Genomic DNA, 27,208 nt, shown 5'->3' with positions numbered 1-27,208 from the left:
ATAAACTCCAAGCAGATGTCCAGTTTGTTATCCTCGTCGTAGATCTCCTCATTTGCAACGGGACACAAACCATTTCATATTTGTGTGCTTTTCAATTAAATAGAACAATTAAAAGTCAAACAAATGAATTCAAGTATTCATAGTCCATATGTTTGCCCCATTGACCATACAAACAATTCATGAATAGAATGTTCAATCAATGTATTTGATCAGATATATGACTTGCAAATGGATTTATAATGGCATTTATGAACCTTCTTTACCTCTTTCTTTCTCTTACTTTATCAGATCACGTTGCCAGTTGCCGTGCTGGGTTGTTATTTATGATGAGAAATGTGTGCGATGGCTTTGAGATGAGTGTAGCTGAGAATCTTTTGAGTTTGATAAGGTCTAACTTAGGGCACCTAATTTTAGCAGTGAGTGTGTCTGGCTAATGGGTCCAAAGGTCAACATTTACGGGTGAAGAGGTTTCACTTAAAGCAAAGCGTGTTTTACAGCAGAGTGCAAAGACCCGGACACTGTTCATGGTTTCTGGACGTATAGACGAGGACATTGTGGTAACGTGTAGTTTCTCTGCTCTTCTTTCTGCGCTGTGATTGAGTAAACTAGAAAGAGCAAAGCAAGGCAACAATATGTCCACACACCGAGGTTATTATCGTTAACGAAAACTAACAGAATAACGATAAACTAAAATGGAAGTAAAAATGAAAACTAGAGTTGTAATTTACCAAGGATCTGTGCTGTGTGAGCACTAAGGGTTAATAATAACATATTTTGTTGTGTTTTTATGACACAATATTTATTATGCCCTTTTTGAATCTTGCACCTGGCAAATACTCCATATTATAAAAAACTAACTCTAAAACTAATAAAAACTAAAAATAAAACTATGCATTTACAAAAAAATAAAACTAATAAAAACTAGCAAACCCGCTCTAAAAACTAATTAATACAAACTAATTCTGATTAATTGATTATGACTAATTAAAAGTCAAAAACTAAATAAAAACTAAAACTAATGAAAAATCCCAACCTATAGTTGCCGCACACTAGGGCTGGACAATATGGTCAAAAAAGTTATATCACATTTTCAAATCAATATGCGTCGATAATTATCATTAATCACAGAAACATTTCACACATCTAAGGCAAAACATTGAAATAATATAAATAATTATAATAATATATAAATAAATAATAATAATAATAATAATAATAATAATAATAATAATAATAATAACGATAGCGATAATGATAACAATAACGATAATGATAATAATAATAATAATAATGACAATAATAATAATAACAATAATAATACTAATAATAACAATAATCATAATCATACAAATATTTATAATGGAGTTAATCATGTTCTTGGGGGAAATAAATGTTAGTCATGCTCATCTTATTACACTGGTGAAGATGAAGACTTGACATAATTTCTATTACAGACCAGAGGGAGGCAGTATTGTCTTTCAATTCCCCTTCTTTTTTTGCATGCCAAGTCTCAACTAAAAAGAGGCCTTTTTAATTAATCTAATTGATGAACTGATCAGGGCAAAAACTCCCCCACATTTGACAAACTGCACCATGTTTTATGTTGAATGTCTTTGCTGACATCATGTCTGCAGCTTTGTCTTTGCCTGTGTGATTGCATTGAGTATCTAATGTATACAGAGTCATCTCCATGCACACAGTATTTATATCCCGCATGTCCTCCCACTTCACAGGAAAACGATCTTCACTTGAGAGACCATCTGCAAATGCCATCCAGGGCACTGTCACGTTCCCAATATAACCCCAGTGCACTCTGCCAGCTGAGGGCTCTCTGTTCAGCTGCCTCCCTCTAAACTGTTGGCGAGGTGGCAGACATACACATACACACACACATACACTCCTACACACAACGTTTTCTGTGTGTTTGCTCCACGTGCTCGGATGGACAGCGCAAGGAAAGCGTACGATTTGGAGGAAGTGGAGATTGACTTGGAGGAATCCAGTGACACGAGTGAATATGACAATGAGGAGGAACCTCAGACGCTGTGGAGGGCCAATCCCTCTCTGGACGAGGAGGAGGACATTCATACGTCTACGCTGGTGGAAATCAGTGACACAAAGCCTCTGATTAATGTCAGGGATCCACGTGGTATCAACGACTGCCTCAAGGTATTGCCTTCTTCAGCAGTGGCTCTCATGAGCTTTGTTTTCATGACTTTTATATAAGGTTTCACATGTAGGCTTATTGCACTGCCCTCCTGTGGATGTAATTCACGGCCTGAATGAGTCTGAAATCATGGCTTCGTGAACGCCACCTTCTTCTTCTTTATGTCTCCAGGTGTCATTCGAAGACGTGATTGCTGAGCCAGTGTCGGTGCGCAGCGGGGACAGAGTATGGATCTGGAGCCACGCTCTGTTTGAGGTGTCCAGAGTTTGGATTTACAGGATAGTTACCGTGCTTCTGGCCATTCCCATGTCGCTCATCTCTGGTCTGCTCTTTGCCATCCTCAGCTGCCTCCACATCTGGTGGGTTTTTAACATATTGACATTATTAACTACTGTGATTGTTTTGTGACCAGTTCTTTGGCTTCAACCTTGATTGGATTATTTAATTTCTCGAAATAAAGTCTGTGACATCTGAGAACCTTCAGCGCTAAATGAGAAAAACATGAAGAGCTAAGACTAGATAAAAGTTAGTTTAAATATAGCTTAAAACAGAGGGCAAAACAAAACATTCCCAAATAGTTCTAGATTAAAAACAAAGCGTTTATTTCTGTTGCAGGATCGTCGGCCCTTGTATCCAGTGTCTCTACATGGGCACCAGATGGCTGCAGGCTCTCTGGAGCATTGTGCTGGGCGTCGTCGTGCGCCCGCTCTTCACAAGCGCCGGGAAATGCTGTGGAGGCTTCAGCATTCACCTGGCCAAAGAATGACGCTCACGTGTGTGTGAGTGTCAGCGGTGCACGGACTGAGCCCAGCAGGGGCGTTTCTAGACTTTCATACACAATCACAATAAAATATGTTCCATTTTAAAACAGTTTTGGTTGATGTCCAACAGAATATGTTGGTTCTTTTTTTTTTTAATGATCAAACCATGATTAGGTGCCAACGTGATGTGTTTTTACATTTCATCATCAGAGAATGAAAGTATTTTGCTGAGAAAAGGATTATTTGCAAATTAGGACACCCTAAATTGACCGTAGGTGTGAGTGTGAGAGTGGAACGTTGTTGTCTCCGTGACCTGTCCAGGGTGTGACCTGTCCTCATGTGGAGGATAAAGCGGCAGATGATGAGTGAAGGTTGTTTCCAACTCTCGGGTATTAACTTTCTCTGTAACCAATTAAGTTACACAAATACTCATAACCACATATTGTGCAGATTTGCCACCAAAATTAAAGCTGTATTCCCTTCCCAACTTCCCCACATCACCTCATGAGTATGTTCCGCTGACGGGGAAGCATTTATTCAAGGACAAACTGCGTGAGACAAACTCTCACGCGGAGAGGACCGCCTCTTTTTTTGTGCATCTCTGGCTCACGATTGGATGAAACTGTTTTGGGATCAGACCCCGGAGACGGAGAGATGTCAATGACCCAAACACTCAGAATCAGCCATCGCTGCTGGAAGTGATTTAACGAGCGTTTGATCTAAAAGTGTTCCGCTGACCGTAGCTTTGAAAGTGTAGTGCGTATCTTTTAAATACAAACAAATGTCTGTTACATTCAAACACTGTCAAAGGAGTTCACACAACGCCGATCAAGCCTGATCAGCTCTGCAGGAATCTGTCTCTCTCTGTCTCTCTGGATCTCGTGTTGCCTGGCAACGTCCCTGCACTACACACAGAGGGAACAGCAACATCGTGCTAGTAAAGTAAATTGAAGTTGGAATAAGACTGAAAAAAACAATCATCAGAAGTTAATTCCATCTTTCAGGAAAAACCCAAGTCATTAAGCAGTTTCTTACTCTCCCTCAGGTCTGATAGTACTGCTTGACAGAGCTTGTTTTAGATCAGGGGCGTCAAACATACGGTCCGTGAGCCAGAACTGGCCCACCAGAGGGTCCAATCCGGCCCGCAGGATGGATTTCACATTATGATTACAATCAAATCTTGATGAGTTATAAGAGTCTAATCTAATCATGATTAGATTAGACTCTTATAACTCCACTGTGATCTGTGAGTTGTAACACACATGTGTACATGGTAAATTAAGCATAATATTCTTGAAATTGCACTTATTTTTTCTCAGGAAATGTCTGGTTGTTCATAATATGTTTTGTAAAACAGAGGGCAAAATTCTTGTTGTTTTTAGGTTATTATGCTATTATTTTACTGGTCCCGCCCACAAATGTCGACACCCCTGTTTTAGATGAAGGATGCAGCATACAATTCTTGTTACTTTGTTTCTGTCGTAGACTCGACGGAGGTCAGACGATGTCATCAACGGCAACAAAAATCAGCAACAGTGGAGGCAGCTTCACGTGTCATATTAATATCAGTACGGCCTTTGGATCTGTGCCCTGAAAATATTTCATTTTAAATGTCTTCTCAAATAGGACACTGGCTATTTATCGAGAAGCACGGCCCCCTGTTAGGGCTGTGTGAAATGCAACGCCAACATGTTTCCCTCTTCATCAAATGCTTTATGTCACAGTGTGAGTTGTCACATCGGCACAAAAAAATGGATATCGCTTGTGTGTGTGTGTGTGTGTGTGTGTGTGTGTGTGTGTGTGTAGCTTTGTGAGGAAAAGAAACAAGAAAAGTGATAAAAGATTTAGAGTCAGGGTAAGAATTAGATTTATGTCGTCATTAGGTGAAGGAATTCATGGGTAGTTTGTGTACACTAGATGTGACATGTCTGCAGTGCCGTCTGTATTTTTGACAGTTTGACACAGTCGTCACTGGCAGCTGCTTGCTGGGATTCCAGGGCTGGAATAACACTGGAGAAACTGAATGGCGTGTCAGATGTTGGCACTGCCACACCCCTGTGGGCCAGAACAACACACCCAGCCTTCTCACCGACCGTGGCTGCCCTTACTTCATCATTATCTCTTATAGCTTCGGCCCCAGACAGAGAGCAGGACCATGGCTGACAGTAACCACGGCCACGACGAGCAGATGATGAAGAGGGACGGCCACAGGGAGATCGATCTCATCAACAGGGACCCCAAGCAAATCAATGAAGATGTGGTCAAGGTGCTTATTATCATTTTTTTTTTCTTTTCTTCCCACAGTATCACAGAGATCAGCATGAATTTATGATCGGTTAACAAAGCCCTGTCAGCATGGGTGTATGTGGAAGTGTAAATGTGTGCAGGGTAACATTCTTATTTACCTTTTTTTTTTTTACACTGAAACTTTCCATAAATATGTCTTTCGTAAACAGGTGGGAGTGTTGATTGTATAAGTAATTTTGGACCAGTATTTGACTTTCACTGTTACCATGTGCAAAAAAACCCAACAATTTAGGCATGAGACAAAAATTACAGATGCAATTTAAAGATAAGCTGAATAATTTTTGTGTCTTTTCTTGATTGTTAACCCTTCTGTGCCGCAGGTGCACCCATTTGCCTTGGGAGTAATGCACAACTCCTTATATGGACATCCTGGGGGGGGTGTGTTTATAGGTCACATAGTCAGGCTTTAACAAATGCCTTTTCTCTCTCTTTTTATGTGTTGTTGAGTCAAAGATAGGTTTAATTTTAAATCGCATTTTTAGAAGTGATAGAAAGTAGCAATAATTGTGCAGAAGTCACAAAATCGAATGTTGTACTTTTCTTTTTTTTTCAAAAAAACGAGCCAAGTGAACTTTGAACTGTGACATATTTCCAAAGTTCACAAATTCAATTTGATTTTAAACGTTTCGAGTAATTTTGGCTTTATATAGTTGGTGAAAATGATTTTTCCCCCATCAGATTGACTAGGTTACGCTGAAAAAAGGGATATAAGACACTCTATATTGGACATAGCCTCTGTATAAACTGCATGTTTAAACATATAACAACTCAGCTGAAATGCTCTGTGTTCTAATGGTTAACAAGTGATGTGGTTCTAATGTGGGTGAGTTTAACTTTCACACAGCCTTGGTTTTGATTTGAGTTTTCTGTTTACGTGCTAGAACAACACATTGCTCTTGTGTCTGTTTTGTGTCATCACTGTGAGTGGCATCATAATCTGTGTCTCTGTGTCGTTACTGCCTGGGGAAAGTAAACATTTTCTGTGAATGTGCTTTAGGTCAACTTTGAAGACGTGATTGCAGAGCCTGCTGGCACACACAGCGTGGACGGTGTGTGGAAAGCCAGCTACACCACCTTCACGGTGTCAAAGTACTGCTGTTACCGCTGCCTGACCGCCGTCTTGGGCATCCCCCTGTCGTTTCTCTGGGGCTTCCTGTATGCTTGTATTTCCTTCTGCCACATCTGGGCTGTGGTGCCCTGCATTAAGAGCTGCGTGATCGAGTCCCAGTGTCTGAGTCGGGTCTACTCGCTGGTCCTTCACACCTTCATTGACCCGCTCTTTGAGGCAATGGGGAAGATGTACAGCAGTGTGAGAGTGGTTTTACGCAAGGAGGCATAAAAGGCTTTATTTCGATGAACATGCAAACTTAGTCATAACAATGAATTTTTACCCGTTTGATAATTCAATGTCAATGTTAGCAGAACTTACAAAACATAAAAAAACAACATAACATAAATTAAATTTGAATGGTTTTATTCTACTCAGAATTTAATAGTTTGATGGGACTTCTTTTTTCTTTTTTTTACATTAAAGCTGCATCCTCTACAGCAACGTTTTCTTTGAAAACTGGCCAGGTTACACAAAATCAAAGAATTAAAAATAACAACACACTTTATAAGCGAAGAATGCCCATTATATCATCTTGTCAGTGAATATCATAAATTCTACATGTGTTGAAAACGATTCCCTCTAAAGCTAAAGACACTGGGCAGATTTGTTGGAGTCATTTCTACGGCGACAAGAGGAAACTATTCTTATTATCGTTTGACACCAAATTTGTAAAATGTGCCTAAAAACTCAATGAACACTCAGTAACACAGAGTCGAGAGGTGGAGCTGATACAAATATCTTTGTGTACAATCACACAACAAATGGAAAATACAGAAAACTCCTGACCTGCAAAGTTCGCTTAAAATATTGAAACCATGCCTGCTCAATGTAACTCTTATATTCCAATTTCACACTGTTGAGAACTTTTTCTCAAAGTTCTCAAGGCAGATAAATGCATGGAAAATACTGCTAATGCTGATTTATTGTCACGGTGATTTAATATGAAACGAAACAAACGTCTTCTTATACAGAGAAGCAGAGGAGACATCTTGAAATGCTAAAAGCTTACAATATAAGAGAAATATTAACCCTTAATTTGCTGTGGGAGTAATCCACAACTCCTTATATGGACATCCTGGGTGTGTGTGTGTTTATAGGTCACATATTCAGGCTTTAAAAAAATTAGTTTATGTGTAAGTTATGATTCATGTTATATCGCATTTTTAGTAGTGATATAAAGTAGCAATAATTGTGCAGAAGTCACAAAATAGAGCATTTTTCTTTTCTTTTTGTTCATAAAAACGAGCCAAGTCTTTCTAAATTGCAATCCGATTTAGTACGAGTACTTTTTGTTCACGTGTGTTCACATAGCTGGTGAAAATGAATTTTTTTTCATCAGATTGCCTAGGTTGTGCTGGAAAAAAAGGATATAAGACACATTCTATATTGCACATTCTTACAGCCTCTGTATATACTGTACATTTTTAACATAGTAATGGAAAAAAGCAGCCGCAATACTCTGTGTTCTAAGGGTTAAGCTGATGGCACATGTAGCTACATAACATTTTGCCACAGTGATGTTGATGTTGTTCTGCCCTCTGTGATCACACCTGGAAAGGACATTTATATTGTCTATTTACATCGGTTTAAAATAAATGTAAACGTGTGAAATCGACGGCCACCACAGCAACACTTGCAAATACTCAAGTGACTCAAAGTGGGTATTGCGCTTTTGTCTAATTACTTGGACGCTTGGATGGCGTTCAGCTGGCTTTTCACAGTGCCGGCCCCCCCGTGCTGGACGTGTGCGTGAGGCTCCGCTGGCTGCTGGTGTTCTTGATGACACAGGTGGAGTTTCTCTTGTGCCTGCAGTGTTTATCACAGCTAGAGGAAGAGTCTGTCAGGTGCTGCCTGCAGCAGCAGAGGAGGCACTGCATCCAGTCATGGAACAGGTGACCGGCGAAGAACATGTAGATCCAGGGGTTGCAGCAGCTGTTGAGACTGGCCAACAACATGGCGATGATGAAGGCTACGTCTGTGGCAAAGTGACAGAGAGGAAGCTGATATCAATATGGATATATATATATATATATATATATATATATGTATATTTACACGATACATTCTAACACAGTAAAAAAAATAAGGAAAAGAAAAGGACCTCTTTGTTGGAACCTAACATAATTAAAGAAATTAGCCATAGTTTTCTTTTTGGTTTAAATGAGTAATCCAGTATCATGCCCACTTTCACTATTAGTTTCTGAATGTTATCTTTTATGGACATAAGCTCATATAATAATAGACAATACTATAGACAAGGAAAACATCATGAAAAAACAATAGCAAACAATCAATCCAATCCCATAGATGGGAAATTAGAAAGAGGAGTCAGCCTGAATACCATCTCCATGTGATTATTACTTCTTATTTTAGGTTTCTGACTCGTGATTGAGACTGGGACAAATGACTTTGTAAATGTTTTGATTTGATTTGACTGGAACAACTCATAGTGACAGTGCAGAATGTGGGAGGGATCACAGAGGTTTATATCACTAAAGTTAATATTTTCTTGAGCTGGGTATTTTTGTGTTTTAATTTACTCCCATGCCTCACAAAATGCCACACAACAAAGCCGTGCATTTCGTGTCTTTCCCCCTTTTTTTTTATAAATATATGCATATTTGTATCTTATATCAAAGATTTCAGTCCTCAGTAGAATCCAATAGTGACAGGTAGGGTACCAGAAATAAAGGCAAAGAGGATCATTGAATCATTGCCCCTGATACATTATTGATACAATGTTGCCTTTCCTATTATTTTAACCTTTTTAAAAAAAAAACTTGCAACATAATTGCAACCTGCAACCAGTCAAGCCTGCCCCCTGCTGCCTTACATCCATGCTGAAATTTCATCCAACTCCATGATATTACCCAGAATAGAAGGAAGAGTTCTCAGAGAAGAAATTATGAAACATGGTGGAACTCCAAGAAACAACTAAAGCAGCATGTTTTTTCTTCATTTCCACTGAGGTTTTAATCACATCGGCTTAATTCAACATTTAAACTGCACAAATCTTTGTTTTTAACCATTACCAGTGACATTGCACCAACCTACCTACCTACCTGTGTATATTTGTAAAACTGTAGTATGAGAATGGACAGTTGTTCTAATTTGTATTTCAGCAAGGTTAAGTGAGGAGGATGTACATCACATTTTATATTTGAATTATTTGAAGGCATATGCAGATATTTTTCGCATACTGAAGCTTTCGCATACGCGGAACCATTTTACGACCCGAAACCCGAAAGCACTTTTGAAATTTTACAGTTACAGACAGTTGATGGAAAGCACTCAAACACAGCTTTAAGTAGCTTGACAAAAAAACACTATGATGAATGGTCTCAATTATAATCGGCAGTCCCAAGTGGAAAAATCTAATTTGATTAAATTTCCAGTCGTTGGAGCATCTGACATTGAAGACACGCATGCACTATGGAAAATGGAAGACTTACAGGGTTTTGTTTCCAATCTTAAATGAAGTGAGAGATATTTAGTTGTCATCTGCTCCACTCAAGTCAAAACGCCGGCCTGTTCCGTTGTCTTCTGACTATTATTGTGAGGGGGTGTGTGGTGTGCTGCTGTGTGCACCGTCTACCAAATGCCCTGTCACATTTACGAGACAGATACGATTCAACAGATAAGTCAAATGTCTTGGCAGGAGCTTTGAGATTCTGTGGTGCGGGAAGTCCTGGCTACAGGGAATGCACTCCTCACATGGCAACACATCAACGGCCCTCAACGCTTTCTTTTCAACCCTTCACCTTCATGTACAGGACACTCACTACTATATAGGGATGTCCAGAATTAAAGGAAAAACATCGAGTTTGGCTCATTTTCATTGTTCTTTGTCACATCGTGATGCCTGAGAGTGAAGTTGAAAAACTGGAAAGGAGGCAATGTTATGAATCCTTATTTCAATCACGTTGATAGCACTCGCTAGCCAAGATAATTCTGAGAATGAAGGTAAAACAAATATTGTTTCAGTGCACCGTCTTTGACTCTTTATCAGTGGATCCCCCGAAGTATTCAAGAGAAGTATTTAAGAGAAGTTCGGGGCCGAGAAAGTGGTCAAGAATTTTAAACGCTAACAGCCGTGCTCAGTGGAACAGGAAACGACCTTTAGAGACTTAACCTTCATGTCATTACATCAAAGAAATATTACATATTTTTTTTATCTTATCTTCATACAGGGGCTGAAAACATAAGAGTGTCTATAAAAAAATTGATAGATTCAATCAGGAAGTAAAACACATGTTGAATAGCCACTGGGGTTACACAGAAACAACTCCGTCTATGGGAAAATGAGTCTCCTTCACACTTGATTTATAACATCAGTCAACATTTTTCCTGAGGCCTTAACGGTCTCACTCACTATTTTCAGCACCTCTTCAGTAGCACACAATGTCAAGTTTGAAAATTCTGTTCTCATTACATATAAGTTAACTCCAGTTTGATTGACAGCTGGCGATGTCCAGTAGAGCCTGGAGCCTGGCTGCAGGTGACGCCTCTGAACTGCCAGCTGTAAAATGTCAACTTGCAATAGCCAAATTGTGAATTTCTTGGCTTCAAACTGGGCGTCACAACTGATTTCCTCTTAGTTTGAAACTTTTTTTTTTTAACTTTTCATTATAGGGGTTGTTAACGTCAATGAGCTTCTGCATAGTCTTGTTGCTTCTTGCATTTAATATACAATGAATTCCTGCACTCTGCAAGCTGGTAACACTGAACGTACTATCATTAATATAGGAATGTTTTTTATTGCATTATTATATAGTTGTCTTCCCCAGTTTGAATTTTTCAGATCAAGGGAATCCATAATGGTTCATTAGTACAGCTGGGCTTGGCTGTAGCCCTACCAAAATAAAAGAAATTGAAGTTTCTGTATCTTTTAATCAAATAAGAAATTCCTTCTTAATGTTACATTAGCACACAGGATAATCTAACATATGCACAATTAACAAGATGAATGCTGATATAAATCTACACTATTACGAGATACACTGTGACATCTGGAGTACACAAGCATTCTTGGCTTTAACGTGTGTTTATTTTCCTATGTTTGTGTAAAACTGAAGGAGAGGAATAAAGCACAGGCCATGGAACTCTGAGAATCAACAAACAGTTTGACTTCGATAAAAATAAAGTCACTTTAAAAGGTGGGGCATATTCTGCCATGTTGCTATTTGTCATGTACGATGACTCATGCAAAAGATTTGAGTGATATATCTGAACAAATTATGCAGTTAAATGGAAAGTATACAAACCACCAGTGGGAGCAGAGAGGGGGAAACTCTTTGATGTCCTGCTACATTTACTCTCCCAGTGGCTCTGAGGAGGTTCTTTGAACTGATAACCCCAGTAAATGACTCCCATTCATGTGTCCACTGTGTGGAAGTCTGACAGCAAGCAAGCAAGAGCATTCATTTTTATAACAGATAATCATAATGTGGATTTATTATTATCACTAAGAGCAGAAATGTCTTCAGAAAACATTATTTTATCATTCAATTATTCTTAATAATCAGGAGTTTTTTCTTTAATGAAATAAGACACTGTTTTTGGCAAATACAAGAGCTTTAGCCATGGATTAAACTTGCAAAAGAATAAAAGAACACTAAATGTGCCTTTACCTTCTCTTGGTGCAGCAGGATCCCACGCAGACCACATCTGGACAAAGAAGAAGGGAGTCCAGCAAACAATGTAGGCAAGGACCACGACAAATGTCATCTTCACTGTGCGGATCTTTGCTTTGGAAATGAGCCTCACGCTGCTCACACGAGAGAGAGGATGCGCGCCCTTGGAGGCCTTGGGGGTGAGAGCCAGGAAGGACTCCCGGTTAGTTTTCAAATTGAAGTTTTGCCATATTTTAAAACATATCAAACCGTAGCATATGCTTAAAATGGCCACTGGGAAGATGTAGATGCTGAGACTCATCCAGGTGATGTATGCTTTGGCACCCCAGGGCTGCACAAAGTCGCCCCAGCAGTCGTGCACGCCGTTGCCGACATCCTTCAGAGAGAATATATACGCCTGAGGAGCGCTGAATACCAGGCTGAGAGTCCAAGAGGCGATCACGCAGAGGCGATCCTTCCTCTTGTGCACGGTGCGGAGTGGTTGGCAGATAGCGATGCACCTGTCGACGGACATCAGCACCAGCATGTACGTGGACGCAAACATACCCACGACCTGGAGATATTTAACCACTCTGCACAGCAAGTCCGGCCCGTAGAAGCGAAATGTGATATCCCAAATGAGCTGTGGCAAGACCTGAAAGACTGCAACGACAAGGTCGGCGATGCTCAAGTGCTTCATGAAGTAATACATCCGAGACTGGCTGTGCTTGGCGGTGTGGATTGCCCAGAGGACGCACAGGTTGCCGGTCAGCGCGAGCAGAAGAACCAGGAACAGGACGGTCACTTCCACTTTGGCGACTTCTTCATTTCGTCTCAACGGGTTCACTGTGTTGTTTCCTTGATGGCTGTCATTCTCACGGCTCGAGACGATCCATGTGACATTCTGCGCCCAGCCAGCCTCCTCGCGTAAAAGCTCCTCCATCGTGCGTAAAGGCGCCTCTGTGGCGCAGCCAGCGTTCACATCACAAACCCAGAACAACGACAGATGCCCAGTGTTGGTTATATATGTCCTGTCCAGTCTTCGGCAAACTCACTTCGTTGAAGTTGGCTCTGCGAGGTAGATTTTTATCCTGCAGAGAAACAGAATACCATCACTGTTATTCACTGGAAAAGCTTCAAGACGTTTTTGAACTATTAAACCACCAGCAATAACATCTTATCACGCTCACACATCTAGCAACGATTTGTCCCAAAAAAAAACCCCCGAAACTTACGTTTATGGAGAATCTTTGACCAGAGATGGTGATGAGGAAGTCAGAGCAGCGCAGTCCTCATCACAGCCACCAGTCTCAACTGCGATCTGCAGTCTGAAACTCTGTATCCTGAAAATGTCAGTAACCCTCTCCGCACATCCCCAGAGTTTTGTTTTACCCCCACCCCTCCTCTCTCTCCCTCCCTCTTTCTCTCTCTCTCTCTCTCTCTCTCTCTCTCTCTCTCTCTCCATACTGATTTGAGTTTTCAATATTGAAGAGAAGTATTGTCATTGTGCCACAGAATAAAGAAAACCCAAAGATATACTGTACATGCCCAGACACACTCACACATTAATCTCTTAATACAATTACAATAAATAAATACATAACTTTTGGGGTAATGTCATGTCTAATTATGATGCCATCTTGACTTATGCTTTCAGCATTTACAGTTCACAAAACAAATCCCTCTCGTGCAAAAAAGATCCACTCGTTTGGAAAAGAAAAAGCCACCAAATATGGAAAATGCTGGAGCTGCAGCTTCAGTTGATTTGTTACTCAGTTGTAAAGTGGTGGCGTGCTCTGCTCGTTCAGCAATGAGTACAGGTGAGGTAATAAAGAAGGAGTTTAAATGTGCCATGACAGTAAATCCAGGTTGAAATCTAGTTTCAGATCAAACAAGTAATAATAATAAAAAAGTGAGCTGTTGTGAGTGATTACAATATTTGTGTCCAAACCAAACAGCTGTTAAAATAACTCCCAAGGGTCAGATTCAGTTGTTCCCTCGAAGTCATGAGGGGAAGGATTCTTTCAATACTGCATACTATTTAAAAACAATCTGCATTTTTGTCTCGGAGCCTGTACCGAAGCAAACGCTAATCATAACACAAGGTTTTGATAAGTAATTGTGTTTGTATGTCAGATATTTTGTTTTGGACAGAAATGTTACCATTTTGGACAGAAAAAATAACATTTTCTTGATTCATGATGCCATATGAAATACTTGAATCATCTCTAATAAAGATATGTCCTTCACCCAAACACAGGAAAGTAAGGTGGATTCATTGTTCTGGTAAAACACTGAACATGTGACGTTCACATGTTCAGTGTTTTACCACATTTGAAGAGGCTGCATTTGTCAAGCTGAATATCAGGATACAATCCGACCTGACACGTTGTCAGATAAATCAGGTCACCTTTTCCCCTCTGAAAACACTTGTTACATACATGTTTTGTTCTTGTTAAATGACATGTAATTGAGATGTCTTGCCGTTTCCATGGTTACTTGTTTGGGGGTCATGACGCTTAAGGAGGAAGAAGCCATGTTATAGCCGCCACACTATTATGTAAGGAAGTCTTCCAGGTGATTCTCATGGGAGCAGAGAGAGTGTGTGTGTAAGTGTGTGAGTGAGCCAGTATATGTGGAGCAAAGACATCAAAACAAATCAAACTAATCAAACTAGCGGAGAAAGGTCTGCTGCAGGGTTTTTTTCTGGCGCAGACATGTTTCTGATGTAAATGAAACGTTTAAAGATGTTCATCATTCATACCCACAGTCATGTTAATTAAAGTGATATTAATTGGGTCTTTTTTTTCATTGACATATGGGTTGAAATGGTTTCACTATATTCTGTTTTATGCACGTGAACAATTTGAATTAAAATATTTTGATGTAGTCGATCCAAACGTTTGATGGAGAAATGGCCATATAAGTACATCCAAGAACAGGCAGTGATGCACGTACGCACATGCACACACACACACACACACACACACACACACACACACACAAACCAGATGGCTGACCAGATTATTCTTTTTTTCTGAATCAGTATAAAATGTTAAAACTGCTGGACCTGTCATATGGAAAATGATTGAAGGACATAAATTAGCAACTTGGTAAACACCTCAACATTTGAGTCATATATAAACATGTTATGTGAACATATTGCAAAGGCATGTTAAAAAAAAACATTTGGACTTTTATTAAACAATAAATAAATAAATTAAGAGGAAGATAAAAACTTGTGAAACTTGGAAAATGTATATTGCTCATCTCACATTAGGATTGAAACCCCCCCCCAGCTCCATCATGATGTAGGCAGTAATTATTTCTATATGTGTAGAATGATTAATTATTTCAGTGGGAGTGAATGGATCTTATATTACCGGCTATGAGATTATTAATGATATTTATAAATCAGACATTGTTGCCAGTGGACAATCAATCTACAGATATTTAAGGATATAGCGCCTCTTTAAAAATGGAGAGCAATGCATAATATTCAATGTTCCATCTGATTCCGTTTTATCCGGGGATTTATCACATGGGCTCTGTTGCAGAGCATGTGGTTTCAGCTGCCGAAAGTCATGTTCACTGCACTGTAAAACCCTTCTCTATTTTGTGTAAAAGCAAATCCAAACATTTTGCACAGAAGCATGTACCGCTCTGCATCATCCAAGCTTTGGCCCATCTGGTATATAATCTAATGTGTTTATGGTAGATTCATTTTTAATGTCCTCTTTCCCCCTTTTCTGCACATATGTTTATGTTTTATATAATATGCAACCACCAAACAGAAGATGTCATGTCTAGCTACTGTATCTATCTATCTATCTATCTATCTATCTATCTATCTATCTATCTATCTATCTATCTATCTATCTATCTATCTATATTGCCAGTTAGCATGCTAGTAATGCACTGTTATATACTGGTGTCCAGTATTTCTTGTTGTGCTTCACATTGTTGTGAAGTTACTTTTGTTTCATGACCAGGTACACAGTATTTTGGTGTTAATAAAGAACCATGACAGGAGAAACAAGCGGTAATAACGGAAAGTTGCCACAACATTCTACTTTCTGCTGTGTACGTCTTTACCATGCAACAAAAGAGAGAATTTTGCTTTCTTTCCACTGCATGCAGATATACATGAGTACTATGCAAACTGTGCTGCATTCAGTATCCCTTTATCTCCCGTTGACAAGGCACAACCTTGAAAGGACTTTATGAAATTCATGTCAAGTCAATTTGACCTGGAGTAAACAAAGAGATAAAAGTGGTCGACACATTTGTGGCTATGGGTTCACAGCCCAGGGAACATTTTTGTCAACCATCCAAACATTTTAAAGGAAATTGCAAAGGCCTGATTTTCTCATAGTGATTTTCTACTTCATTTAACACATAAATTAGACGTGAGATTTGTGAGCTCTCAGCGAAAGCACACTGTTACAAAGGCCCATTATAAAAAGGAGGCAGGGTGCACACAGACCCTCTCTACTTGCTTGATGCATGTTATTGATTTTCCATTGAGTGAGCTCAGCTGCAGATGCTACAAATGCTATCCTCAAAGAATAACGCCAGAGGCTGCGGTGGTGTAGAATACACTGGTGTCTTATGGATTCTCTGGTGAGTTGGCCTCCCTCCACTTTTCTTTTAATTGTGTCCACATGCTGGAGAAGTTGAAACGTCTTGACCGTAAAGCAATGTGATTGTTATTTTTGTATTATTATTATTATTATTTTATTATTTATTTTTGTGTGGACAAAAATAGCTGCAGACACTCAAAGATCTCATGAGAAAGACAATCTGTTTTATAAGTCTAATGTGTAGCAGGCAGTTGTCTCAGCAAGGCTAAAATGCTACAAGCTTCATCAATAAAGTCACACACAGGCAGGACCCCACTCATGTGGGATTTAATACATCATTTCATACACTTTCATACGTCTTTCAATCATTGATTCAGTATAAAATAAATGCTTTAAAGCCACATTATTCAAGATGATAACCAGAAAACCCTCTCCAAACATCTTTTTATTATTATTAACAGTATTAATGTTGTTGTTATGGGTACACATATTTTTCATTAAATGAATACTTCACTGATTTGCCTTTAGCTTTGTATTACTAGAATAGGGCTAGTATTTTTGAAAAACTGTGCTTCCCAATCTCAGTTTCCCCTGAGTTGACAAATATCTTCATTCTTTTCTTTGTGCCCACCAGCAACACTTGGTCCTGTTGGCCTAACTGTTAGCAAAGATGGCGGACACTGTTTACATTCTGGAAATGAGGTCCCGTCCCCCTACGAGTGGGTCTAAAAAGTGTGGAATTAGCGTTGCAGTTTCAAGCCTCGGACCAAGTGTAACTGGTGGGCACCTAACAAAAGAATGAAGATATTTTTCGACCACCCCTCATCTAATAATACAAAGCTAAATGCAAATCGGTGAAGTATTCCTTTAATAAAATGCATACAAATATTGAATAAATTGTTCTTACTGATATCGCGTGCAACCTAAAGTGTAGCCAAACTTTCAGTCATTAATTTAAAGCGTTTAAAAACCATCGCCCATATTCCTCCACAACAATCCTTTTAAACATGTTATGTCCCTCAAAGACTGTGTTATAGAGACAGTGTTTGCTTTGCTCGGCGGCGTTCACACACACCTTGCGTTAGTCACGCTAACGTGATTTTAGTTTTGCATGCACCCTTCCACCACCAGCAGCACACACACATGCTTCAGGTTAGGAGCAGGAGAGTGACTGCTGGTTTATACCTGGGTGAGTGCATGGAAATCACGGGGGCAGCTGTACCAACACATTGGTTTGTTATCCTTGTGTTGCAGTGACCCTCGCATGCTCAGACATTCCCACAGCGGGATGTCTCTACACTTACATCACCAAGTCCAACGACTGTCACAACACACGACTTGATTTGAAAAATACACCGAAGGGCCGACGGTGCACGTGAAGTGTGTTTGCCCGTGTCAGTGTCAAGACAAGTTTGTGTGGTCTCCGCACTGAGGAGTCTCTGTTGTGAGAATCATCTGTTTCATATCACGATATCTGCGTGAAACAAGATATTTGCACCATGAATTTTCATGTTCTGTACCATAATATTTGCACCACTATGCTCATTCACTTCATCTGTGTTACATCTAATGCAATTACAGTATGTACGCCATGAGCAAAAACACATGATACATACATTGCAACATTATGATGTGGGACATTCGTGCGGTGAATGAAGCTGCAATTTCACTGCCAATAATTTGATATAGTGTTTAACAAATGTATTCGGCCTTGTCATTTTTTTTCATTGCAAATAAACTTTATTCACCTTTTTATACCCAAATTTGAGCCACCTTAGTGGTCAGAAATGAATCAAACATAAAATTCAACCACTAAAACAATTTTTTCTGTTCAGGAATGCAAGTAAATAACTGTAATTTCACCTAATAATTGTAATAGAAATAATAATGTGTTTTACTATTATTTTCTGTTTTCTTTTGTACTTTCATCTCAGTTCTTTAAATTAGCCTAAGATGGCTAAGCTACGCACAAACTTACTAATTTGTTCCTAGCGGCAGTAAATGAGTCTATCTTTTAAAGCTACTTCAGCCTGAAATATGCATATCAAATATTAATAATGTTTGTTTGTTTTTAGAAATGTTCACCCTTCAAAGCCCAGTATGTTTACAAATTTCATGATAGCAATTATTATAAATTGGTTCAGGAACAAATTAGTCTGTTTTTTTTAAAGGAACTCATTACAGAAACATGAAAAATGATTTTGATAATGACCAATGCTGTTCATTTAGAGCAACTGTGGCATAAACCTTACATTGGGTGGTGGTTTAATAAATTTATGAAGCACTGTATGTAGGTAATAAACCAAAATATGGGGAAAACACATACAATAAAAAAGGATAAACAAGAAATAGTAATACATAAGCAAGCATGCCATATTTTCATATATACATATATACACCAGTTTCACAGTGTACATTTGTTTGCTTTGTTTAATTTTTCTGTCAAATAAGTACAATTATATAATTGTACTTATATAAAGGATAATAATTTATTCTTTCTTTGTTGTATTTTTTTGATGCCATACAATGTTTCACATGTAAATCACAACCACATCACTCTCTCCTGTTTTTTTTTCTAAAAATAAATCAGATTTATTTGTTTTGGCGGCAGAAACCTGCGGTAAACCTTATATTTACCACTGCAACTTTTCCTATTGCTGTTTTATCAGTGAAAGATGATGATATTATTTTTTTTTTTATACATTAAAATGAAAACAAGATGTGGACTTTACGCGTAAATTCTTAAAGAAACACACGGCTGATGATGAATGTGAAAGAAAGGGGAGGATTTTCCCTTCGGGCCCAAAAAATATTATCCATCCATACAAGTAGCTTTAGCTCAGAAAGCTTAAATCCAAAAGATTTGTGTTAAAAAAGAATTAAAAAGTGCTTCAGGCAGGTGTTGAAGGCTGTAGAAATGAAGGCTAGGAATACAATTTTGCTTTGGTTTGGAGTCACTGGACGCATTCCGTTGAAAACTGTAAAGCCACAGCAGGTGCAAGTGTTTTATGAGAAATGCTCCAAATTTACATGGTGACCACAGTCAGGACAACAAAGTTTGGCTTTCGACTGACAGGTGTGTGTTAAGGTTAGAGAAAGATGATTTTTTTTTGTCCGACAGAAGATGAACAACATCCATAAGCACAAAAAACATTTTAATTTTCTCCCAGTATGAAAAGTCACTGGTGCCTCTCTAAGAGCTTTCGGGTTCCCATGACAAGATAAAAAAGAGCTCAGTCATGGAAACATAATAATACACAGGGGAAAAAACAATGAGTAATTGAAAATTATATTGTGTTCAACCAACACAAACAAACTCTCATAGGATTTATATGAAAGGAAATTCCTATTTTGTTCGCCACAGGTGCACCCAAATGTCAAAGTTAGATGACATACTAAATCATGACATTTTAGTGACTTTTTGGATGCCATACTAAACTATGACATTTTGGTCAAATTTTGGATGACATACTAAACTATGACATTTTTGTCAAATTTTGGATGACATAATAAACTATGACATTTTAGTGACTTTTTGGACGAAATACTAAACTATGACATTTTGCCAAATTTTGGATTACATACTAAAGTATACCTTTTTTTTCCTCATCTTGGACAACATGCTAAACTATGACATTTTGGTGTCATTTAGGACATTTGAGCGTAAAATGTGTGTGGCATGGTGGTGAAGTGGTTAGTAGTTGTCACCACTGTTGTTGTGCTGTGCTCAATTCCGGGTCTGGGAACTTCTGTGGTGTATTTTGTATGTTCTCCCTATCAATCCCAGGTCTTACTAAAACAGATTGTGTTTTTAAAGTTAGTATGTCGTCCAAAATTTGACAAAATGTCATAGTTTAGTCTGTCGTCCAAAATTTGACAAAAATGTCATAGTTTAGTATGTCGTCCAAAATTTGACAAACATTTCATAGTTTAGTATGTCGTCCAAAATTTGAAAAAATTTCATAGTTTAGTATGTTGTCCAAAAATTGACAAAAATGTCATAGTTTAGTTTGTCATCCAAAAAGTCACCAAAATTTCATAGTTTAGTATGTCATCCAAAAAGTCACCAAAATGTCAGTTTAGTATGTCGTCCAAAAATTGACAAAAATGTCATAGTTTAGTATGTCGTCCAAACTTTGACAAAAATGTCATAGTTTAGTATGTCATCCAAAAAGTCACCAAAATGTCATAGTTTAGTATGTCGTCCAAAATTTGACAAAAATGTCAGTTTTGTATGTCGTCCAAAATTTGACAAACATTTCATAGTTTAGTATGTTGTCCAAAATTTGACAAAAATGTCATAGATAAGTATGTCGTCCAAAATTTTACAAAAATGTCATGTATGTTTTTGTATGTTGTCCAAAAATTGACAAAAATGTCATAGTTTAGTTTGTCATCCAAAAAGTCACCAAAATGTCAGAGTTTAGTATGCTGTCCAAAAATTGACAAAAATGTCATAGTTTAGTAAGTCGTCCAAACTTTGACAAAAATGTCATAGTTTAGTATGTCGTCCAAAATTTGACAAAAAAGTCATAGTTTAGTATGTCGTCCAAACCATGACAAAAATGTCATAGTTTAGTATGTCTTTCAAAATTTGATAAAATTTGATAAAATTGTCATAGTTTACTATGTTGTCCAAAAAGTGACAAACATCTCATAGTTTACTATGTTGTCCAAAATGTGACAAAATGTCATAGTTTAGTATGTCGTCCAAAATTTGACAAAAATGTCATAGTTTAGTCTGTCGTCCAAAATTTGACAAAAATGTCATAGTTTAGTATGTCGTCCAAACTTTGACAAAAATGTCATAGTTTAGTATGTCGTCCAAAATTTGACAAAAATGTCATAGTTTAGTATGTCGTCCAAAATTTGACAAACATTTCATAGTTTAGTATGTCGTCCAAAATTTGAAAAAATTTCATAGTTTAGTATGTTGTCCAAAAATTGACAAAAATGTCATAGTTAAGTTTGTCATCCAAAAAGTCACCAAAATTTCATAGTTTAGTATGTCATCCAAAAAGTCACCAAAATGTCAGTTTAGTATGTCGTCCAAAAATTGACAAAAATGTCATAGTTTAGTATGTCGTCCAAACTTTGACAAAAATGTCATAGTTAAGTATGTCGTCCAAAATACTTATAAAAATGTCATAGTTTAGTCTGTCGTCCAAAATTTGACAAAAATGTCATAGTTTAGTATGTCGTCCAAACTTTGACAAAAATGTCATAGTTTAGTATGTCGTCCAAAATTTGACAAAAATGTCATAGTTTAGTATGTCGTCCAAAATTTGACAAACATTTCATAGTTTAGTATGTCGTCCAAAATTTGAAAAAATTTCATAGTTTAGTATGTTGTCCAAAAATTGACAAAAATGTCATAGTTAAGTTTGTCATCCAAAAAGTCACCAAAATTTCATAGTTTAGTATGTCATCCAAAAAGTCACCAAAATGTCAGTTTAGTATGTCGTCCAAAAATTGACAAAAATGTCATAGTTTAGTATGTCGTCCAAACTTTGACAAAAATGTCATAGTTAAGTATGTCGTCCAAAATACTTATAAAAATGTCATAGTTTAGTATGTCATCCAAAAAGTCACCAAAATGTCATAGTTTAGTATGTCGTCCAAAATTTGACAAAAATGTCAGTTTTGTATGTCGTCCAAAATTTGACAAACATTTCATAGTTTAGTATGTTGTCCAAAATTTGACAAAAATGTCATAGATTAGTATGTCGTCCAAAATTTTACAAAAATGTCATGTATGTTTTTGTATGTTGTCCAAAAATTGACAAAAAGGTCATAGTTTAGTTTGTCATCCAAAAAGTCACCAAAATGTCAGAGTTTAGTATGCTGTCCAAAAATTGACAAAAATGTCATAGTTTAGTAAGTCGTCCAAACTTTGACAAAAATGTCATAGTTTAGTATGTCGTCCAAAATTTGACAAAAAAGTCATAGTTTAGTATGTCGTCCAAACCTTGACAAAAATGTCATAGTTTAGTATGTCTTTCAAAATTTGATAAAATTGTCATAGTTTACTATGTTGTCCAAAAATTGACAAACATCTCATAGTTTACTATGTTGTCCAAAATGTGACAAAAATGTCATAGTTTAGTATGTCGTCCAAAATTTGACAAAAATGTCAGTTTTGTATGTCCTCCAAAATTTGACAAACATTTCATAGTTTAGTATGTTGTCCAAAATTTGACAAAAATATCATAGATTAGTATGTCGTCCAAAATTTTACAAAAATGTCATAGTTTAGTATGTTGTCCAAAAATTGACAAAAATGTCATAGTTTAGTTTGTCATCCAAAAAGTCACCAAAATGTCAAAGTTTAGTATGCTGTCCAAAAATTGACAAAAATGTCATGGTTTAGTAAGTCGTCCAAACTTTGACAAAAATGTCATAGTTTAGTATGTCGTCCAAAATTTGACAAAAAAGTCATAGTTTAGTAAGTCGTCCAAACTTTGACAAAAATGTCATAGTTTAGTATGTCGTCCAAAATTTGACAAAAAAGTCATAGTTTAGTATGTCGTCCAAACCTTGACAAAAATGTCATAGTTTAGTATGTCTTTCAAAATTTGATAAAATTGTCATAGTTTACTATGTTGTCCAAAAATTGACAAACATCTCATAGTTTACTATGTTGTCCAAAATGTGACAAAAATGTCATAGTTTAGTATGTCGTCCAAAATTTGACAAAAATGTCAGTTTTGTATGTCCTCCAAAATTTGACAAACATTTCATAGTTTAGTATGTTGTCCAAAATTTGACAAAAATATCATAGATTAGTATGTTGTCCAAAAATTGACAAAAATGTCATAGTTTAGTTTGTCATCCAAAAAGTCACCAAAATGTCAAAGTTTAGTATGCTGTCCAAAAATTGACAAAAATGTCATAGTTTAGTAAGTCGTCCAAACTTTGACAAAAATGTCATAGTTTAGTATGTCGTCCAAAATTTGACAAAAAAGTCATAGTTTAGTATGTCGTCCAAACCTTGACAAAAATGTCATAGTTTAGTATGTCTTTCAAAATTTGATAAAATTGTCATAGTTTACTATGTTGTCCAAAAATTGACAAACATCTCATAGTTTACTATGTTGTCCAAAATGTGACAAAAATGTCATAGTTTAGTATGTCGTCCAAAATTTGACAAAAATGTCATAGTTTAGTATGTCGTCCAAAATTTGACAAAAATGTCAGTTTTGTATGTCCTCCAAAATTTGACAAACATATCATAGTTTAGTATGTTGTCCAAAATTTGACAAAAATGTCATAGTTTAGTTTGTCATCCAAAAAGTCACGAAAATGTCAGAGTTTAGTATGCTGTCCAAAAATTGACAAAAATGTCATAGTTTAGTAAGTCGTCCAAAATTTGACAAAAAAGTCATAGTTTAGTATGTCTTTCAAAATTTGATAAAATTGTCATAGTTTACTATGATGTCCAAAAATTGACAAACATCTCATAGTTTACTATGTTGTCCAAAATGTGACAAAAATGTCATAGTTTAGTATGTCGTCCAAAATTTGACAAAAATGTCATAGTTTACTATGTTGTCCAGAAATTGACAAAAATGGCATAGTTTAGTATGTCATCTAACTATGACATTTTAGTTACTTTTTGGCCTGTCTATGCCTTTTTTTCCCTCATCTTGGAAAAAAGTAAGGCGCTCCAACGCCTTACTAAAACAGATTGTGTTTTTAAACACATGATATTTTTGACACATCAAAATGTTATCGTCTAGTACAACATGAAAATACAGTGGTGAGGCATGGGAAACAAAGATATCCCTCAGAGAGACAGAGCAGACCTGGGATTGAACCCATTCCATTCTTGTGACAGCAACACAGCAAAGACCTACTAACCACTACGCCACCATTGCACTCAGGTATTGGAGTGAAATGTCATAGTTTAGGATGTCGTTTCAAGAAGACGCCAAAATGTCACAGTTTAGTATGTCATCAAAAAAGTCACCAAAATGTCATAGTTTAGTATGTCGTCCAAACTTTGACAAAAATGTCATAGTTTAGTATGTCGTCCAAACTTTGACAAAAATGTCATAGTTAAGTATGTCGTCCAAAATACTTATAAAAATGTCATAGTTTAGTATGTCATCCAAAAAGTCACCAAAATGTCATAGTTTAGTATGTCGTCCAAAATTTGACAAAAATGTCAGTTTTGTATGTCGTCCAAAATTTGACAAACATTTCATAGTTTAGTATGTTGTCCAAAATTTGACAAAAATGTCATAGATTAGTATGTCGTCCAAAATTTTACAAAAATGTCATGTATGTTTTTGTATGTTGTCCAAAAATTGACAAAAAGGTCATAGTTTAGTTTGTCATCCAAAAAGTCACCAAAATGTCAGAGTTTAGTATGCTGTCCAAAAATTGACAAAAATGTCATAGTTTAGTAAGTCGTCCAAACTTTGACAAAAATGTCATAGTTTAGTATGTCGTCCAAAATTTGACAAAAAAGTCATAGTTTAGTATGTCGTCCAAACCTTGACAAAAATGTCATAGTTTAGTATGTCTTTCAAAATTTGATAAAATTGTCATAGTTTACTATGTTGTCCAAAAATTGACAAACATCTCATAGTTTACTATGTTGTCCAAAATGTGACAAAAATGTCATAGTTTAGTATGTCGTCCAAAATTTGACAAAAATGTCAGTTTTGTATGTCCTCCAAAATTTGACAAACATTTCATAGTTTAGTATGTTGTCCAAAATTTGACAAAAATATCATAGATTAGTATGTCGTCCAAAATTTTACAAAAATGTCATAGTTTAGTATGTTGTCCAAAAATTGACAAAAATGTCATAGTTTAGTTTGTCATCCAAAAAGTCACCAAAATGTCAAAGTTTAGTATGCTGTCCAAAAATTGACAAAAATGTCATAGTTTAGTAAGTCGTCCAAACTTTGACAAAAATGTCATAGTTTAGTATGTCGTCCAAAATTTGACAAAAAAGTCATAGTTTAGTAAGTCGTCCAAACTTTGACAAAAATGTCATAGTTTAGTATGTCGTCCAAAATTTGACAAAAAAGTCATAGTTTAGTATGTCGTCCAAACCTTGACAAAAATGTCATAGTTTAGTATGTCTTTCAAAATTTGATAAAATTGTCATAGTTTACTATGTTGTCCAAAAATTGACAAACATCTCATAGTTTACTATGTTGTCCAAAATGTGACAAAAATGTCATAGTTTAGTATGTCGTCCAAAATTTGACAAAAATGTCAGTTTTGTATGTCCTCCAAAATTTGACAAACATTTCATAGTTTAGTATGTTGTCCAAAATTTGACAAAAATATCATAGATTAGTATGTTGTCCAAAAATTGACAAAAATGTCATAGTTTAGTTTGTCATCCAAAAAGTCACCAAAATGTCAAAGTTTAGTATGCTGTCCAAAAATTGACAAAAATGTCATAGTTTAGTAAGTCGTCCAAACTTTGACAAAAATGTCATAGTTTAGTATGTCGTCCAAAATTTGACAAAAAAGTCATAGTTTAGTATGTCGTCCAAACCTTGACAAAAATGTCATAGTTTAGTATGTCTTTCAAAATTTGATAAAATTGTCATAGTTTACTATGTTGTCCAAAAATTGACAAACATCTCATAGTTTACTATGTTGTCCAAAATGTGACAAAAATGTCATAGTTTAGTATGTCGTCCAAAATTTGACAAAAATGTCATAGTTTAGTATGTCGTCCAAAATTTGACAAAAATGTCAGTTTTGTATGTCCTCCAAAATTTGACAAACATATCATAGTTTAGTATGTTGTCCAAAATTTGACAAAAATGTCATAGTTTAGTTTGTCATCCAAAAAGTCACGAAAATGTCAGAGTTTAGTATGCTGTCCAAAAATTGACAAAAATGTCATAGTTTAGTAAGTCGTCCAAAATTTGACAAAAAAGTCATAGTTTAGTATGTCTTTCAAAATTTGATAAAATTGTCATAGTTTACTATGATGTCCAAAAATTGACAAACATCTCATAGTTTACTATGTTGTCCAAAATGTGACAAAAATGTCATAGTTTAGTATGTCGTCCAAAATTTGACAAAAATGTCATAGTTTACTATGTTGTCCAGAAATTGACAAAAATGGCATAGTTTAGTATGTCATCTAACTATGACATTTTAGTTACTTTTTGGCCTGTCTATGCCTTTTTTTCCCTCATCTTGGAAAAAAGTAAGGCGCTCCAACGCCTTACTAAAACAGATTGTGTTTTTAAACACATGATATTTTTGACACATCAAAATGTTATCGTCTAGTACAACATGAAAATACAGTGGTGAGGCATGGGAAACAAAGATATCCCTCAGAGAGACAGAGCAGACCTGGGATTGAACCCATTCCATTCTTGTGACAGCAACACAGCAAAGACCTACTAACCACTACGCCACCATTGCACTCAGGTATTGGAGTGAAATGTCATAGTTTAGGATGTCGTTTCAAGAAGACGCCAAAATGTCACAGTTTAGTATGTCATCAAAAAAGTCACCAAAATGTCATAGTTTAGTATGTCGTCCAAACTTTGACAAAAATGTCATAGTTTAGTATGTCGTCCAAAATTTGACAAAAATGTCATAGTTTAGTATGTCGTCCAAAGTTTGACCAAAATGTCATAGTTTAGTATGTCATCCAAAAAGTCAACATAATGACATAGTTT

General features: G+C 36.7%; 3 protein-coding genes across 4 annotated transcripts; 2 read left to right on the top strand and 1 right to left on the bottom strand.

The window, feature by feature from the left end:
• The first annotated feature begins 1,804 nt into the window (after positions 1–1,804).
• cav4a (caveolin 4a) lies at positions 1,805–3,040 on the top strand. The gene is made up of 3 exons (XM_058632031.1): positions 1,805–2,169; positions 2,339–2,526; positions 2,783–3,040. Exons 1-3 carry the CDS (start codon positions 1,942–1,944, stop codon positions 2,931–2,933), a joined length of 567 nt encoding a protein of 188 aa, XP_058488014.1. The 5' UTR covers positions 1,805–1,941; the 3' UTR covers positions 2,934–3,040.
• Positions 3,041–4,749: 1,709 nt separating this feature from the next.
• LOC131461524 (caveolin-3-like) lies at positions 4,750–6,671 on the top strand. Its single transcript, XM_058632836.1, has 2 exons — positions 4,750–5,194; positions 6,233–6,671. The coding sequence occupies exons 1-2, from the start codon at positions 5,084–5,086 to the stop codon at positions 6,572–6,574; spliced, it is 453 nt and encodes a 150-aa protein (XP_058488819.1). The 5' UTR covers positions 4,750–5,083; the 3' UTR covers positions 6,575–6,671.
• Positions 6,571–13,338, bottom strand: LOC131461523 (isotocin receptor-like). Of its 2 annotated transcripts, XM_058632834.1 has the most exons (3): positions 13,194–13,338; positions 11,977–13,049; positions 6,571–8,321 (listed from the first exon to the last, which is right to left on the bottom strand). In XM_058632834.1, the coding sequence occupies exons 2-3, from the start codon at positions 12,899–12,901 to the stop codon at positions 8,062–8,064; spliced, it is 1,185 nt and encodes a 394-aa protein (XP_058488817.1). In that variant the 5' UTR covers positions 12,902–13,049; positions 13,194–13,338; the 3' UTR covers positions 6,571–8,061. The 2 variants fall into 2 exon arrangements, with proteins under 2 accessions (XP_058488817.1, XP_058488818.1); XM_058632835.1 differs by having other exon boundaries at positions 11,977–13,338.
• Positions 13,339–27,208: the final 13,870 nt, after the last annotated feature.

The sequence above is a fragment of the Solea solea genome, chromosome 6, assembly GCF_958295425.1.
Source record: "Solea solea chromosome 6, fSolSol10.1, whole genome shotgun sequence".
Taxonomy (NCBI): Eukaryota; Metazoa; Chordata; class Actinopteri; order Pleuronectiformes; family Soleidae; genus Solea; species Solea solea.
Note: the sequence above shows the minus strand (reverse complement) of the source record. Positions and strands in the feature narration are given on the sequence as shown.

Excerpts from the sequence above, each read along its gene's own strand:
- cav4a (XM_058632031.1), top strand. The coding sequence starts at position 1,942 with ATGGACAGCGCAAGGAAAGCGTACGATTTGGAGGAAGTGGAGATTGAC. Across the intron at positions 2,170-2,338 it reads GTATCAACGACTGCCTCAAG|GTGTCATTCGAAGACGTGAT; the intron begins GTATTGCCTTCT and ends TTATGTCTCCAG. Across the intron at positions 2,527-2,782 it reads CTCAGCTGCCTCCACATCTG|GATCGTCGGCCCTTGTATCC; the intron begins GTGGGTTTTTAA and ends TTTCTGTTGCAG.
- LOC131461524 (XM_058632836.1), top strand. The coding sequence starts at position 5,084 with ATGGCTGACAGTAACCACGGCCACGACGAGCAGATGATGAAGAGGGAC. Across the intron at positions 5,195-6,232 it reads TCAATGAAGATGTGGTCAAG|GTCAACTTTGAAGACGTGAT; the intron begins GTGCTTATTATC and ends AATGTGCTTTAG.
- LOC131461523 (XM_058632835.1), bottom strand. The coding sequence starts at position 12,901 with ATGGAGGAGCTTTTACGCGAGGAGGCTGGCTGGGCGCAGAATGTCACA. Across the intron at positions 8,322-11,976 it reads TCCTGCTGCACCAAGAGAAG|ACGTAGCCTTCATCATCGCC; the intron begins GTAAAGGCACAT and ends ACTTTGCCACAG.